The 16,376-nt window shown below is 43.8% G+C and overlaps 1 protein-coding gene across 1 annotated transcript in view; it reads right to left on the minus strand.

Annotated features, from left to right (window-relative positions):
* b4galt5 (UDP-Gal:betaGlcNAc beta 1,4- galactosyltransferase, polypeptide 5) overlaps positions 1 to 12,411 on the minus strand; it is a 54,811-nt gene extending 42,400 nt beyond the window's left edge. Inside the window, exon 1 of the mRNA XM_029723870.1 lies at positions 11,890 to 12,411. Within this exon, the coding sequence (XP_029579730.1) occupies positions 11,890 to 11,995 (106 nt within the window). The 5' untranslated portion in view covers positions 11,996 to 12,411. The remainder of the gene's footprint in view (positions 1 to 11,889) is intronic.
* Positions 12,412 to 16,376: the final 3,965 nt, after the last annotated feature.

A 16,376-nucleotide genomic window follows, 5' to 3' on the forward strand; every position in this document is an offset into this window, starting at 1 on the left:
CGCTATGCACACACACGCACGTGTGCCTACACACACGTACACACACAGACACAACATAGTCTCAGAGCATTTTGTATTATTCTGTACGGAAATTTGAGAAACTCCATTTCGTATGATATGTTACAAATTTGCAAAACGTTTGATATGTTATGATTTCCAATTTGTGGGGCTAACGTTAGCTAGGTGGCTAGCTCTAAATTAGCTAGCTCTAAGGGTTAAGGTTAGGGAAAGGGTTAAGGTTAGCTAACAGGCTAAGTAGTTGCAAAGTAGATAAAAAGTAGTAAGTCATTGCAAAGTTGATAATTATCTAAAATGCTAAAGCTGTCCGTGATGAGATTCGAACACGCATTAAGTAATCTTCCATGTTATACAACATAGCATACTAATTTCAATGTCCTGGATTTACACTTACTATGTTACATGTAGTCTATGAGACCAGTCTGCACGCACGCACACACACACACACACACACACACACACACACACACACACACAAAAAAAAATGAAAAGCATTTCTAAGAAACACAGCTATTCGTTGAGCTGCCTTGCAGGAAACTCAGGAGGGGAAACAAATCCTGGAGAGGCAAGCTATGCAGGAAGAGGGGTACAAACTGACCCTGAGTCATCAAGGAAACTACACAACTCAAATGCAACAGAAAATGAAAAATGTAAAAACTTTGCATCACAGGCACAATATTCCTGCGAGTCATTTCCTTCACTTGGATGGGTTTTGCAAGCCTCAGGGTTTTAGAGTCAAGAAACCGGATTCTAAAACCTTTAAAGAAGCAGTCGATGTAGGCCCTGCATGAACAGATTTCAGCTGAAACTCTGCCAACTCACAGACAAATTGTCCATAGCTGTAGAGTCGTTTATCGAGATAAAACAAGCAGAGCCTGCCAAAACCAGACAACAGATCAAAGGTTCAAAGGTGGCATGCAGCAAGGAAACGGTGACGTAAGAGAGGTTGGCATGGAGACAAAGACACAGTCAAACAGGGAGGCCAGTCAAACCGGGAGAAGCCAGTCAAACCGTGAGGGGGGGACATACTCAACCAGAGCAGGTTGAGTGAAAGCTGAGCTCACTCAAATCTTTCACTAGATGTTATCAGGTGAGCAAGGCTATAACCTGTTATAACCTGTTATCTACACATTACAGATACAGCTAGTGTGTGGAGCATAGTAACATCAGCAGGGCGTTTGTGGTTATAGCATTGGGCCAGTAACCAAACGGTCGTTGGTTCAAATACCCAAGGCGACGAGGTGAAAAATCTGTCAATGTGCTCTTAAACAAGGAAACCCTCATTTGCTCCAGGGGCGTCGTGCTACGATGGCTGCCCCTGTAAAACAACACATTTCACTGCATCTGTCCAGTGTGTGACAATAAAACATTATTATTAGTATTATTATTAAATAAGCATTAGAGCCAACCCTCTGCTGCAACACTATGCATAGACATTGTCTGTCTGTCCACTCTCTAGTAATACATTTTAGCCTCAGTCTCTCTCTTTGGGTATCCCGGGTCACCGGAGTCTGAGAAAAAGAGAAGTGCTACCTTTGGTCGCTGTGTGTGGGTGACTGACCGACCATAATAACACACAGCCATAGTTACCACAGCAGGCAACATGAACTTTACTGGCAATTCACACCCACTCTCTCCCTGTAATTAGCAGACTCACATGCTATCAGGATGGGAGAATTATACCATGGAGATGAATGAAAGGGCGTGTGTGTTTCTATTTGCCATAAAAACATAGGCTTCAGCCCGGCGTCGCAGGATAAGCTTTAGCAGTCAACACCTTGGCGATGTATGCAATGTCATTTTTATGATGTGTGTCTGTGTGTGTGTGTGTGTGTGTGTGTGTGTGTCAGGGTACACTTAACTAAGCTAAAGCACTGTTTTGCTGGTTCAAAGCATGTAGCCTTTACACTCGTACATGGGTTGAAAATGAGAGATTTGGTCACTAATATGCACCTAAATTTGAACGTAGTGGCTGTACAGTAATGCTATACATGACGTCAGAGCTCAGGCTCTGTCCTTCACAGTGCTGTGGGGGTTTTATACTGACAAACATTCTGAACTTGAGCACCTCGTGTGACAAGAAGTTGCCCCATCCCTCCTGGTAAGTGGGAAACATTTTGGTTGGCCGAGTGAGGGGGAATGCTGTAAATGAAGAGGACGATGTATTATGAAAGATGAGATGTTGAGAATTATAATAAACACCCATGAGTCCAAATGTGCACTCCACATTTCCAAGTCATAAAACTCAATTCATATCCAGTGTCAACGTTTCTGATCACTATGTTTGATGTACAGTTGCAAGATGGCATGGCGTCATACCCTGGGTTGTTCTGAACAGAATGAGCCTGTTTGTTTATTGTGAAGAAAATGCCTGAATGCACTCATGAGTCCTTTCTATGCGCACCAAAATTACATTTCTCTGAATTGCCTTGTGAAAACCTAACACAGTCAGATCTTATTTTATAACTTAGCTAGTCATGTTGGCAATAGAACAAGCTTTCAAATTATACCCACCTGACCCAGATTGCAATTTATAAAATGGGCCATTTTTGGATTGTGTAAACAGTAATTGTGTGATGGCGAGGATGCAGGGTCGTTGGGCATAATATGTATCAATACATCACATGCGACTCGTAATAAGACTCAGCAATTAGCCTATTCAAATGATTATCTGACTCCATAAAGACTATTTAGCAATATGCAAGAACACCATAGTGGAGTTACAGTAACAGGCAATGAAGAAATGTCTAAATACAAATGTATTGAATTACTTCGTAAAATGAACGGATTCACATACAAGGCATACACTTAAGTTACAATGCATTACTCTAAGCATATAGATCCTAAGGTTAACTTACAAGACAAAGCATGAAGTTACTAGACCAGAGGCCTAGACAATGAGAATTGATCATATAACCTTCCTCCATGGACTGGATACAGGATAAGAGAGAAAACAAAGGCATTTAATTCCATTTATAACATCTGAAGATGTAACCTTTCAACCCAAAACCAACCATTGGTCAATCAAACGATACTAAGTTTACAGAGTAACCTGACCACCAAGGCCCAACCTAAACAGGTTGTCACAGCAGTTAAAGGCTTGTGTAGGGGATGAGACTTATGTAAATAAGACAGCATTCCTGAAAGGACAAGAAAACCTGTTTTAGAGGCATTTAGAGTTCACCCTGTCCAGATACAAGTTACAACAGAGATCACCAATCCATACAGATAGCATCAGAGTTCTCCTTAGTGAACAGTTACCACAGAGATCATCCATCCATACAGATAGCATCAGAGTTCTCCTCAGTGAACAGTTACCATACAGATCATCCATCCATATAGATAGCATCAGAGTTCTCCTCAGTGAACCCGTTTCAGATAGAATAATGCTATAGTATCCATGTTTGGTATCTATCAGTCATTCAATAGTCAGTCCTCTGGATACTGTAACAGATACATTTTGGCCCCTCAGAGGGAGAAGGGCTGACTAGTCCTTGGGCATTGACCTTTGTTCCTGGACCATTTGCCATGCAGCTCCATGTGACAGAGAACACATAAATTAGTGCCGAGCCTACATGTGTACCAAACAAAACAACTAAAAGTGTGCTGGCTCTAGTTCCTCAATGGCACAGCTAGGAGAGCATGTTTTTTTTTAAATTAAAAGCACCTTATAGTTGAAGACTGTTCGTTGAGTCATAAAAGTGCATTGAAATGACTTAGAAACTGTGCACACTTTGCAGAGGTGTGTGGCCACAGACAGACACCAGTTAATCCTCACACTTAAACCCCTGTAATTTTTTATGTTATGTTGCACCTACCCAGCATAATATATCCAGAGTATTTTCCTTATCAAGAAACGCAGCGAAAGGTACGGTGACTGTAAAATACACATACAATCAACAGTGTCACGTTGTGATTCAGTCTTGTGTCAGGTGACCTCGTGTTCTCAACTTTGGTCTAATAATATTCCCATAAGCTGCAAACTGTTTTCTTTCATGTGCTCCCATGGTTATGCATATGCTTGTATGTCTTCTGTAAGAAACATTTCCATTTAGCCCCATCCATAGAGGCCAATTCCCACAAGTATAACGGTAAACCCATAGGGCCGTTATAAATGAATAACCAGACGCAGAATGTCTTACACAAAAGGACTGTGATCTACTTGTTCCTGGTACAGAGAGTGAACTTACTTCCTCAACACCCATATAAAAGGGAGCAGAATAAGGAAGTTGACAGTTTAGCTGCATCAATACTTTAGTAATACCTCCAATTTAGGTAGTAATCACACCTATCATCACAGTCCATCTATGCTGCAGGGTTAGCTGCAATTTTAGCTTTGAGAACATTACCTTGCATTGTGGTCAGTGTTATATAAACATTGATTTTAATGACATGATCATGTCCATTTGATGCACAAATAAACAAATATTACATAAAAATTGTATTTCCAATTTACTGTGAAATCTATAAAACGCAAGCTCGCAAGCTAGCTAGTTAGCAGACTGTAAAATCAAGCGTAACCAAAATGTTCAATGGGTTGTAGACTAGAGATGGCTTTAGGGCAGGAACTTGGCTGTCCCTGTGAGTGAATGCATGATGGAACTAACAGTGGCACAGACCATGTATAACATCCCCTTTATTCAGTACACCTGGGGGCTTCACCTACAAAACAACAAATCCCACACAAACAGCACTGACACACAAGAAGCACCTGGATTTCTCGTCTCGCTTGCTCTGAGTGTGCCAGTGCGTGGGTGTCTCTATAAATAGGGCTTGTGCCTTCCCCAGCTCCGACGGGATCCTCTCATGTTTTAATTAAGTAAACTGCAGCCATCAAGCCCAGCTGTGGCCTGCATCCCCGGCCTCCCAACTGCATCACAGCATCCATGCTCCAGGGCCACAGAGAAGCTGAGCTCATATGGGTATGTGTGTGTGTGTGTGTGTGTGTGTGTGTGTGTGTGTGTGTGTGTGTGTGTGTGTGTGTGTGTGTCACGCGAGTGACACAGTTTGTTGTGCTTGTTGGAGGGGGTCTATACGTGTTTTTATGACTACGCTCCTGTGATGCAGAAATTAGGGACTGAGCCTAAGGCAGAGAGGCATTCTGGGTAAAACATACTGGTGTTTCGGAAAGCTCCCCTGGAGTGTAACAGAGGACGAGGGTACTCCCGATCTGTCTATCCCTCCCCCCTCATCTCTCCAGCCATCTATTTGTTTCATTCTCCTCTGGTATCTCTTCACCTACTCATCCCAGAATTATCCCACCCTCCCCTGTCCATCTCCTCCTCTCTCTTCCCCCTGCTCTCTGCACCCACTACGTTCCTCGTACTTTTCTGACTACCTCCCCTGTACCAACCCCCTATACCCTCCCCTGTCTCTCCCCTCCCCTGTACCAACCCCCTATACCCTCCCCTGTACCAACCCCCTATACCGTCCCCTGTACCAACCCCCTATACCGTCCCCTGTACCAACCCCCTACACCCTACCCTGTCTCTCCTCCTACCCCTTATACCCTCCCCTGTCTCTCCCCTCCCGTCTCTCCCCTCCCCTGTACCAACCCCCTATACCCTCCCCTGTACCAACCCCCTATACCGTCCCCTGTACCAACCCCCTATACCGTCCCCTGTACCAACCCCCTACACCCTACCCTGTCTCTCCTCCTACCCCTTATACCCTCCCCTGTCTCTCCCCTCCCGTCTCTCCCCTCCCCTGTACCAACCCCCTATACCCTCCCCTGTACCAACCCCCTATACCGTCCCCTGTACCAACCCCCTATACCGTCCCCTGTACCAACCCCCTACACCCTACCCTGTCTCTCCTCCTACCCCTTATACCCTCCCCTGTCTCTCCCCTCCCGTCTCTCCCCTCCCCTGTACCAACCCCCTATACCCTCCCCTGTACCAACCCCCTATACCCTCCCCTGTACCAACCCCCTATACCCTACCCTGTCTCTCCTCTCTACCTACCCCCTATACCCTCCCCTGTCTCTCCTCTCCACCTACCCCTTATACCGTCCCCTGTCTCTCCCCTCCCCTGTACCAACCCCCTATACCCTCCCCTGTCTCTCCCCTCCCCTGTACCAACCCCCTATACCCTCCACCTACCCCTTATACCCTCCCCTGTCTCTCCCCTCCCCTGTACCAACCCCCTATACCCTCCCCTGTACCAACCCCCTATACCCTCCCCTGTACCAACCCCCTATACCCTCCACCTACCCCTTATACCCTCCCCTGTCTCTCCCCCTCCCCTGTACCAACCCCCTATACCCTCCCCTGTCTCTCCCCTCCCCTATACCCTCCCCTGTACCTACCCTCCCCTGTCTCTCCCCTCCCCATACCCTCCCCTGTACCTATCCCCTATACCCTCCCGTCTCTCCCCTCCCCATACTCTCCCGTCTCTCCCCTCCACCTACCCCTTATACCTTCACCTGTCTCTCCCCTCCCCTGTACCAACCCCCTATACCCTCCCCTGTACCAACCCCCTATACCCTCCCCTGTACCAACCCCCTATACCCTCCACCTACCCCTTATACCCTCCCCTGTCTCTCCCCTCCCCTGTACCAACCCCCTATACCCTCCCCTGTCTCTCCCCTCCCCTATACCCTCCCCTGTACCTACCCTCCCCTGTCTCTCCCCTCCCCATACCCTCCCCTGTACCTATCCCCTATACCCTCCCGTCTCTCCCCTCCCCATACTCTCCCGTCTCTCCCCTCCACCTACCCCTTATACCTTCACCTGTCTCTCCCCTATATCTACCCCCTCCCGTCTCTACCACTTAACCCCTCCCCTGTATTTTCCCTCCCCAAAATCTACCACTTACACCCTCCCCTATATCTATCACTTATACCCCCCCGTCTCCCCCCTCCCCTGTCTCCACCTACTTACATAACTCCCGTCTCCCCCTCCTTCCTTTTTACACCCTCCCCCTCCTTCCTTTTTACACCCTCCCCCTCCTTCCTTTTTACACCCTCCCCCTCCTTCCTTTTTACACCCTCCCCCTCCTTCCTTTTATACTCCACTCTCTACCTCCTCCCCCTTTCTTCCCTGTTTGGCCATTAGTTTAAGTTGAATTTATTTACACCAAAGAAAGTGATAGACAACAATACAGATAAAAACACATTTCAAAAAAATGGTGTGCAGGTTGTGTTTGGAAGCCCAAGGTATTATATGAAAACCACACCACAAAAAAGTACTAAAATAAAGGTCTGTTAAAACACATAACAAAATCTACCAATTATAAATGAGTAAATGAATTAAATATATTCCTCCCTTTCCTAGTCAATTTCCACCCTTCTTCCCTTACCCCATTGTATTCCCCACCCCCAAAACTACTGTACTCTGACCTCTTCACCTGTATCACCCCTCTATGAGGCACCAGGTGTTGGGGTCTAAACTGTAGCTTTTAGTAGCAGCAGTCCTGCTCCTAGTTACCATCCATTATTAATGGCCTGCTGCTTGTTCTGGTTCTGCCCCCATCTTACTTTCAGGGGTCACGCAGCCGTTAAAACACCACAATCAACACCCAGGAGAACCAGAGAGAGAGAGGGAAAGAGGGAATGACAGGATATCAGAGGAAAGGAAAACTGTTTGCACTAACAAATGGAGATCATCAATAAAATAAGTTTAAAAAATGGTGGTAAACAAATGAAGCCAATTATGGTTTTAGAACGGCCGTCAATTGTTCAGAGTAATCTGGCTGACATTAAAAATAAAATAAAAAAATCGTAGACAAGAGTCAGGGTTAAAACCCCATGACCTGCAAAGCCAATTCCCATCAGTTGATGTGTTCCCCCATATGAACATTGATGAAGTCAGCTTGAATAGGTAAAAAGCACAGGTGGGTCAACAGCCATTCTGATGACTTCGGGAGATCAGCTTCCCTTTGAGGATTTGTAAAGTCCCAACGTGTGACTGGACATCCAATGGGTTGGAGCAGGATATCAAAATGTTTACCAACAAATACACCTGCTGAACTAGGACTCTGTCTTGATAATAGCTAATATGACTATAAATCATTATTTCATATGCTTATAATGCTTTATGCACGTATTATATGTCTGTCCATGGACAATTGTTCGGGGGTTGAGTAAGGAGAGGTCGGCATTATATAGGTGTGTGCCTTTAGTCCCAGTGAAGCAGTATAGCAGCGTTAAAAAATCATTAAAAAAGCTGGAGTGGTTCAAGCACAATATCGGGGCTTCAATTTATTACCTACCGCACACCATTTGAACACACTGTATATATGCTTTCTTTTTCTATTGTGTTATTGAATGTACGCTTGTTTAGTCCATGTGTAACTCTGTTGTTGTTTGTGTCACAGTGCTTTGCTTTATCTTGGCCAGGTCGCAGTTGTAAATGAGAACTTGTTCTCAACAGGCCTACCTGGTTAAATAAAGGACTTGTTCTCAACAGGCCTACCTGGTTAAATAAACATGAGCTTATTGAATAAATAGGACATAAGCACTATAGCCTCTGATCAAGAGACAAGTCAGAACAGTTTAGACCACATTGTATGTATCAATTTGTAAGTCGCTCTGGATAAGAGCGTCTGCTAAATGACTTAAATGTAAATGTATATGTTGAAATAGAAGTGATGTTCTGACTATTATCTTGTATAGAATACATTTATAAAGCATTATAAGCATATGAAATAATAATTTAAAGGAGTCCAAGACAGAGCGAAATATGGTGCTGTCCGAAATCCTTACTTTACCCCCACCCAATAATTTCCTAAACTAGATCCTCAGAACCCCGAGGGGGGCACGTTTTGGTTTGGGCCCTAACACTACACAGCTGATTTAAATGATCAAAGCTTGATGATTAGTTGATTATTTGAATCAGCTGTGTAGTACTAGGGGGAAGAAGAAAAACACTTAGCAGAATATATTACCACGTTGTTAGTTTTAGCAAGGCCATCTTTGACTAATCGTGAAACCATTCATGACCTACTGTACAAAACATATGCCCTATAGTAACCCTTCTTCCCTGCCTCTGATTGGGCCCGCCTCTGCCGTTTGAATAGTATGAACCATGTGATCGGTTATCGCACTTCAACTAAGTAACTACTAACTTGTTCTTTATCATAGGAATTGTTACTCGAAACAGTTGTCATTTGTGTCAGATTTAATGCAGAATGTAAAGCTACACATTGATTCATGTCCAAGCTTCTCAACAGCATGAGGCTGGAGTGCTATATGCTCAGAGCTGAAGTAGAGGCTTGATCAACCCTCGACCAAATACAAAACTGACCACAGATTAAGGGCAACTTCATCCTTATCAGCTCAGTACTACCTACTAGTTTGCTGAGACACACCCACCCTGGTGATTAGCTTACTCAGTCCTATATCTATCCAGTGGTGTAAAGTACTTAAGTAGTACTTTCAAGTATTTTTACTTAAGTCATTTTTAGGGTATATATTTTTGAGAACTTTTACTTCATTACATTCCTAAAGAAAAGTTTGTACTTTTTACTCCACACATTTCCCTGACACTCAAAAGTACTTGTTACATTTTGAATGCTTAGCAGGACAATAAATTGTCTAATTCACACACTTATCAAGAGAACATCCCCAGTCATCCCTACTGCCTCTGAGCTGGTGGACTCACTAAACACATGCTTCATTTGAAAATGATGTCTGAGTGTTGGAGCGTGCTCCTGGCTATCCGTAAATGTAAAAAACAAGTAGAATTGTGTCATCTGGTTTGCTTAATATAAGTAATTTGAAATGTATACTTTTACTTTTGATACTTATGGATCAAAAGTAAACGTAATTGTGAAAACATACTTAAGTATATTTAAAATCAAATACTTTTACTCAAGTAGTATTTTACTAGGCGACTTTCACTTGAGTCATTTTCTATTAAGGCATCTTTACTTTTACTCAAGTATGACAATTGGGTACTTTTTCCACCACTGTAACTCTCTTCACTCACTGTGCTGTGGAAGTCAAACTGTTCTGATCATTCAATAAATAAATCACACCACTAATTGAGTCTAATCAAGAAATAACTATATTTTCTAAACAGTAGCCTAGCATGTTGTGGCATTAACATTATTGTAATAGCATTCTGTGGCAGTTTGCTGTGCTAGACTCTCACAGTGACTCTCACAGGCAGCATAAGACAGGCAATAAATGGTCAATAATCATCCCACACAACAAGATAAAGAGTTATAATACAGTACAGTGTGGTGTAATAAAAACAGCTGACCTTTGGGCCACACATAGAAACTCATGACTACAGCTGGACACCTCAGCTGATAAACTGGCCCTGTAGGAGTGGGAGCAGCTCAGCTACATTACTGTACAGTCCTCTAGGAGTGGGAGCAGCTCAGCTACATTACTGCACAGTCCTCTAGGAGTGGGAGCAGCTCAGCTACATTACTGCACAGTCCTCTAGGAGTGGGAGCAGCTACATTACTGCACAGTCCTCTAGGAGTGGGAGCAGCTACATTACTGTACAGTCCTCTAGGAGTGGGAGCAGCCCAGCTACGTTACTGCACAGTCCTCTAAGAGTTGGAGCAGCTACATTACTGTACAATCCTCTAGGAGTTGGAGCAGCTACATTACTGTACAGTCCACTAGGAGTGGGAGCAGCTACATTACTGTACAGTCCTCTAGGAGTGGGAGCAGCTACGTTACTGTACAGTCCTCTAGGAGTGGGAGCAGCCCAGCTACGTTACTGTACAGTCCTCTAGGAGTGGGAGCAGCCCAGCTACGTTACTGTACAGTCCTCTAGGAGTGGGAGCAGCCAGCTACGTTACTGTACAGTCCTCTAGGAGTGGGAGCAGCTACATTACTGTACAGTCCTCTAGGAGTGGGAGCAGTTACATTACTGTACAGTCCTCTAGGAGTGGGAGCAGCTCAGCTACAGTCCCCTAGGAGTGGGAGTCGCCCAGTTACGCCACTGTAAAGTCCTGAGAGAGTGGGAGTCGCCCAGTTACGCCACTGTAAAGTCCTGAGAGAGTGGGAGTCGCCCAGTTACGCCACTGTAAAGTCCTGAGAGAGTGGGAGTCGCCCAGTTACGCCACTGTAAAGTCCTGAGAGAGTGGGAGTCGCCCAGTTACGCCACTGTAAAGTCCTGAGAGAGTGGGAGCAGCTCAGTTACTGTAAAGTCCTGTAGGACTGGAAGCAGCCCAGTTACTGTAAGTCCTGTAGGACTGGAAGCAGCCCAGTTACTGTAAAGTCCTGTAGGAGTGGGAGCAGCCCAGTTACTGTAAAGTCCTGTAGGAGTGGGAGCAGCCCAGTTACTGTAAAGTCCTGTAGGAGTGGGAGCAGCCCAGTTACTGTGCCAGACTGTTCAGCTATCATTCCACTCCTTGACACTCCTGTTTTTTGCCAAATCATTGCCAAAGACTAGGCAAATGACAGGAGTGGAAGGAATGAAAGCTAAACAGACTGGTAATCAGACTAAAAATCAATCCTCTATAACAAAGTATTCCATTCGATGAATTATATTCTATTCAACCATGCATGTTGCACTCTGAACCTTGTTTCCAACGTTAGCGAGGATAATAAAATCACCAATAATACAAGTAGATTGATCCAATATGCTACGTTGCTCATCTGCAAAAGAGCAGGAACCCTAAAGCCGTTCTGATTATCCTCAGAGGCAGAAAATCAACAATGACTTCGCCATCATCACGCAGGTGCATTGCTAGCATCCAGTCGCGTCCCGGAATCATGAGCCATAAAATTGTCTGGAGACTTCCAAGCAGCCTAAGCAGAGAGACGCGCGGCTTCCCAAGCCTGTGAAACACTCCCATTAGTTGCCAGCCCGAGCTGTACATGATCTTCAACACACAGACGTGAGGATCTCATTAGAATCACATTAAGGGTGATTTCAGTGTATTACAGATCAATGGGGTCTGACTTACCGATACCAGGCGCTGAATAGATGAAGTACAATGCGGTGGTGGACAGTGAGAAGAGGAATATAAGCCCAAGGAATGACCTTCTCCGAAATCGCAAATGTGTCGGCATTATATAGTCGCAAAAACACGTAGACACGTTTTCTTCTTTACAATAGAGATAGGCTAACAGTAGGCCTCAAATCTCCCGAGCGTGTCCAGATGTAAACGCAATCCGCGAATAATCGGTTTTATTTGTCGACTGCAGCAGGGGACCTGCGGTAAAGATGAGTGGCCAAGCGAGTAGGAAGTCTAGCGAATAGAAAGACAGAATCGAAAGGTAGACAGCTAAAGCCAGCTTTGATTCAGTTTAGAAGAAGTCCCAATGTGGAACAGCTAATCGCGACAATGCAGTCAAAACTGTCGGTGTTGTAGTCAGTGGAAGGACATCATTAGCCTACACTCAGACGCTGAGGAACTCGGCCGCTCCGGCGGTGGTAGCCTACTATGAACGGAAAGCTACTAGCGTCTATCTTCCACAACAAAATGTGCCATGCCTTTATGAGGAGGCGTCTCGTTTCCCCATAGGGAGTGTGTGCAAACTCTTTCACTACGTCACTGATACTGATTGACTTTATGCAGTGGTGGAAAATGTACTCAATTGTCATTCTTGAGTGAAAGTAAAGATACCTTCATAGAAAATGACTGTTTAATGGCTTCTGTTTATTTATTTATTTGAAATAAAATAATAGCTCATCAGCATTGAGCTAAACTGAGTAAGCTCAGTTGTGACATATTTAGCTTACATTGATTGGACTAAATCGTTTTTGGTATATTTTTGTTGTCACTGTATTAGACGAAAGCATAGGTGATTAAATGATGTTGAAATGGTGCTAGAATAGTGGAGACGTCGCCTGTTTTCTTTCCAACTTGCGGTAACTCTCCATGGTTCAAAGTCAATAGTTGTTTAGTAGTCCGAAAATGTCGGAAACATTAACTTGCTTGACCATGCTGTAGGTCATGTAACTGTCTGTTACACATGCAATATGTTTTATGGACTTCACCGGGCAGATGTCTCCGGTTTGTGATGAAACAAAGGTGTGGTTGAATTTATTCTGCCACTGTGTCTTCTTATTGTCTCGGCCTTAGGCTTATATATCACGGTGTCAAGGCATAACAGGTTATAGAGCAAACAACGCAATTATCCCAACACATAGGTTGTAATATGGCTTTTTTTCCTGGCATGGCTTCCCTGGTGATTTTACCCACGCACCACTACTGTTTGTGATTAATGAGTCCCGCCTGATCAGAGGAAGTAGGGATGACGAGTTATATTGATAGGCGCATGAATTGGACCATCATTCTGTCCTGCCTGAGCATTCGAAATGTAACGTGTACTTTTATGTTAGGGAAAATGTATGGAGTAAAAAGTACATATTTTCTTTAGGAATGTAGTGAAGTAACAGTAAAAGTTGCAAAAAAGATATGAATAGGAAAGTAAAGTACAGATACCGGAAGAAAAAAAATTAAAGGGCAACTCCGCCACTTTTCAACTTCATAGTCATTATCTGCAACACCAAACTACTGTCTATATATGTGAAAACTGAGCATTTCTACGTTTAATTTAAAAAAGTAGAGTTAAAAAGTTCTGATGACATCATCAAAAGTTAAAACATTTTAAAAACAGTCATTTTTAAACACTGAGATTTGCGTTGACTTGGGGAGTAAGAAAATATCCTATGGCTAGAAACTCGTTACAAGTTTTGAAAATCACTAATGTCACAGAGAAGCATTGTTTAGGCCTTATCATTTTAACCACAGATCATAGAAACACACTGGAATAAACATACATTGCCTTTGGAAAGTATTCAGACCCCTTGAATTTTTCACATTTTGTTAGTTTACAGCCTTATTCTAAAATTGATTAAATAGCTTTACCCCTCATCAATCTACCCCATAATGACAAAGCAAAAACAGTTTTTTAAAATTTTAGCTAATAAATGTATATAAACTGAAATATAACACACATACAGTGGGGAGAACAAGTATTTGATACACTGCCGATTTTGCCGGTTTTCCTACTTACAAAGCATGTAGAGGTCTGTAATTTTTTATCATAGGTAGACTTGAACTGTGAGAGACAGAATCTAAAACAAAAATCCAGAAAATCACATTGTATGATTTTTAAGTAATTAATTTGCATTTTATTTTATGACATAAGTATTTGATACATCAGAAAAGCAGAACTTAATATTTGGTACAGAAACAATTACAGAGTTCATACGTTTCCTGTAGTTCTTGACCAGGTTTGCACACACTGCAGCAGGGATTTTGGCCCACTCCTCCATACAGACCATCTCCAGATCCTTCAGGTTTCGGGGCTGTCGATGGGCAACACGGACTTTCAGCTCCCTCCAAAGATTTTCTATTGGGTTCAGGTCTGGAGACTGGCTAGGCCACTCCAGGACCTTGAGATGCTTCTTACGGAGCCACTCCTTAGTTGCCCTGGCTGTGTGTTTCGGGTCGTTGTCATGCTGGAAGACCCAGCCACGACCCATCTTCAATGCTCTTACTGAGGGAAGGAGGTTGTTGGCTAAGATCTCGCGATACATGGCCCCATCCATCCTCCCCTCAATATGGTGCAGTCGTCCTGTCCCCTTTGCAGAAAAGCATCCCCAAAGAATGATGTTTCCACCTCCATGCTTCACAGTTGGGATGGTGTTCTTGGGGTTGTACTCATCCTTCTTCTTCCTCCAAACACCGTGATGTCGCTCTTGCTGCTGGTAAGTCTCTGATCCACCTCTACGCAGACGATACCATTCTGTATACTTCTGGCCCTTCTTTGGAGACTGTGTTAACAACCGTCCAGTCGAACTTCAATGCCTCCAACTGCTCTTAAATACAAGTAAAACTAAATGCATGCACTTCAACCGATCGCTGCCCGCATCTACTGACGGGATGAGCATCACTACTCTGGACGGTTCTGACTTAGAATATGTGGACAACTACAAATACCTAGGTGTCTGGTTAGACTGTAAACTCTCCTTCCAGACTCACATCAAACATCTCCAATCCAAAGTTAAATCTAGAATTGGCTTCCTATTTCGGAACAAAGCATCCTTCACCCATGCTGCCAAACATACCCTTGTAAAACTGACCATCCTACCGATCCTCGACTTCGGCGATGTCATTTACAAAATAGCCTCCAATACCCTACTCAATAAACTGGATGCAGTCTATCACAGTGCCATCCGTTTTGTCATCAAAGCCCCATATACTACCCACCACTGTGACCTGTACGGTCTTGTTGGCTGTCCCTCGCTTCATACTCGTTGCCAAACCCACTGGCTCCAGGTCATCTACAAGACCCTGCTAGGTAAAGTCCCCCCATATCTCAGCTCACTGGTCACCATAGCAGCACCCACCAGCACCCACCATAGCAGCACGCGCTCCAGCAGGTATATCTCTCTGGTCACCCCCCAAAGCCAATTCCTCCTTTGGCTGTCTCTCCTTCCAGTTCTCTGCTGCCAATGACTGGAACGAACTACAAAAATCTCTGAAAGTGGAAACACTTATCTCCCTCACTAGCTTTAAGCACCAGCTGTCAGAGCAGCTCACAGATCACTGCACCTGTACATAGCCCATCTATAATTTACCCTATACAACTACCTCTTCCCCTACTGTATTTATTGATTTATTTATTTTGCTCCTTTGCACCCCATTATTTCTATTTCTACTTTGCACTTTCTTCCACTACAAATCTACCATTCCAGTGTTTTACTTGCTATATTGTATTTACTTTACCACCATGGCCTTTTTTCCCTTTACCTCCCTTATCTCACCTCATTTGCTCACTTTGTATATTAAAGACTTATTTTTCTACTGTATTATTGACTGTATGTTTGTTTTACTCCATGTGTAACTCTGTGTTGTTGTATGTGTCGAACTGCTTTGCTGTATCTTGGCCAGGTCGCAATTGTAAATGAGAACTTGTTTTCAACTTGCCTACCTGGTTAAATAAAGGTAAAATTAAAAAATTTAAAAAATCCTAATATATTTATTTTGTGTGTATGTCTGTGAGAGAGAGAGAGAGACAACATGTGACTGTGTGTGTTGTTTGTGTGTGTGTGTGTGTGTGCATGTAGCATATGTGTTTGTGCACATTTGTGTATATGTTTATGTGCCAATGTGTGCATGGGTCTGTGATGGTCCTGTAGACTATGAATGGAAGTGAATATTTCCTCTTTGTAGAAATGTGCATTTTGGCATGTGTCGTGTAGACTATGTGAACATGTCGAGCACAAGGTCAGACCAGCCTATCCCTCAGAGTACGCTTTAAATAGAGCATTTTTAGAGAAATGCCGGGGGATGGGGAACTATGAGAGAGAGAGAGAGAGATAGAGATATGTGCCCTGGGCCATGCCAAAGAGGAAATGGTAAAGGGAGAAAAAGAGTAGTGTTGGTGTGTGCATGATCACCTCAAGCCACACAGTCAGACACCACCTACATTCATA

This window comes from Salmo trutta, chromosome 30 (genome assembly GCF_901001165.1).
Source record: "Salmo trutta chromosome 30, fSalTru1.1, whole genome shotgun sequence".
Lineage (NCBI taxonomy): Eukaryota > Metazoa > Chordata > Actinopteri > Salmoniformes > Salmonidae > Salmo > Salmo trutta.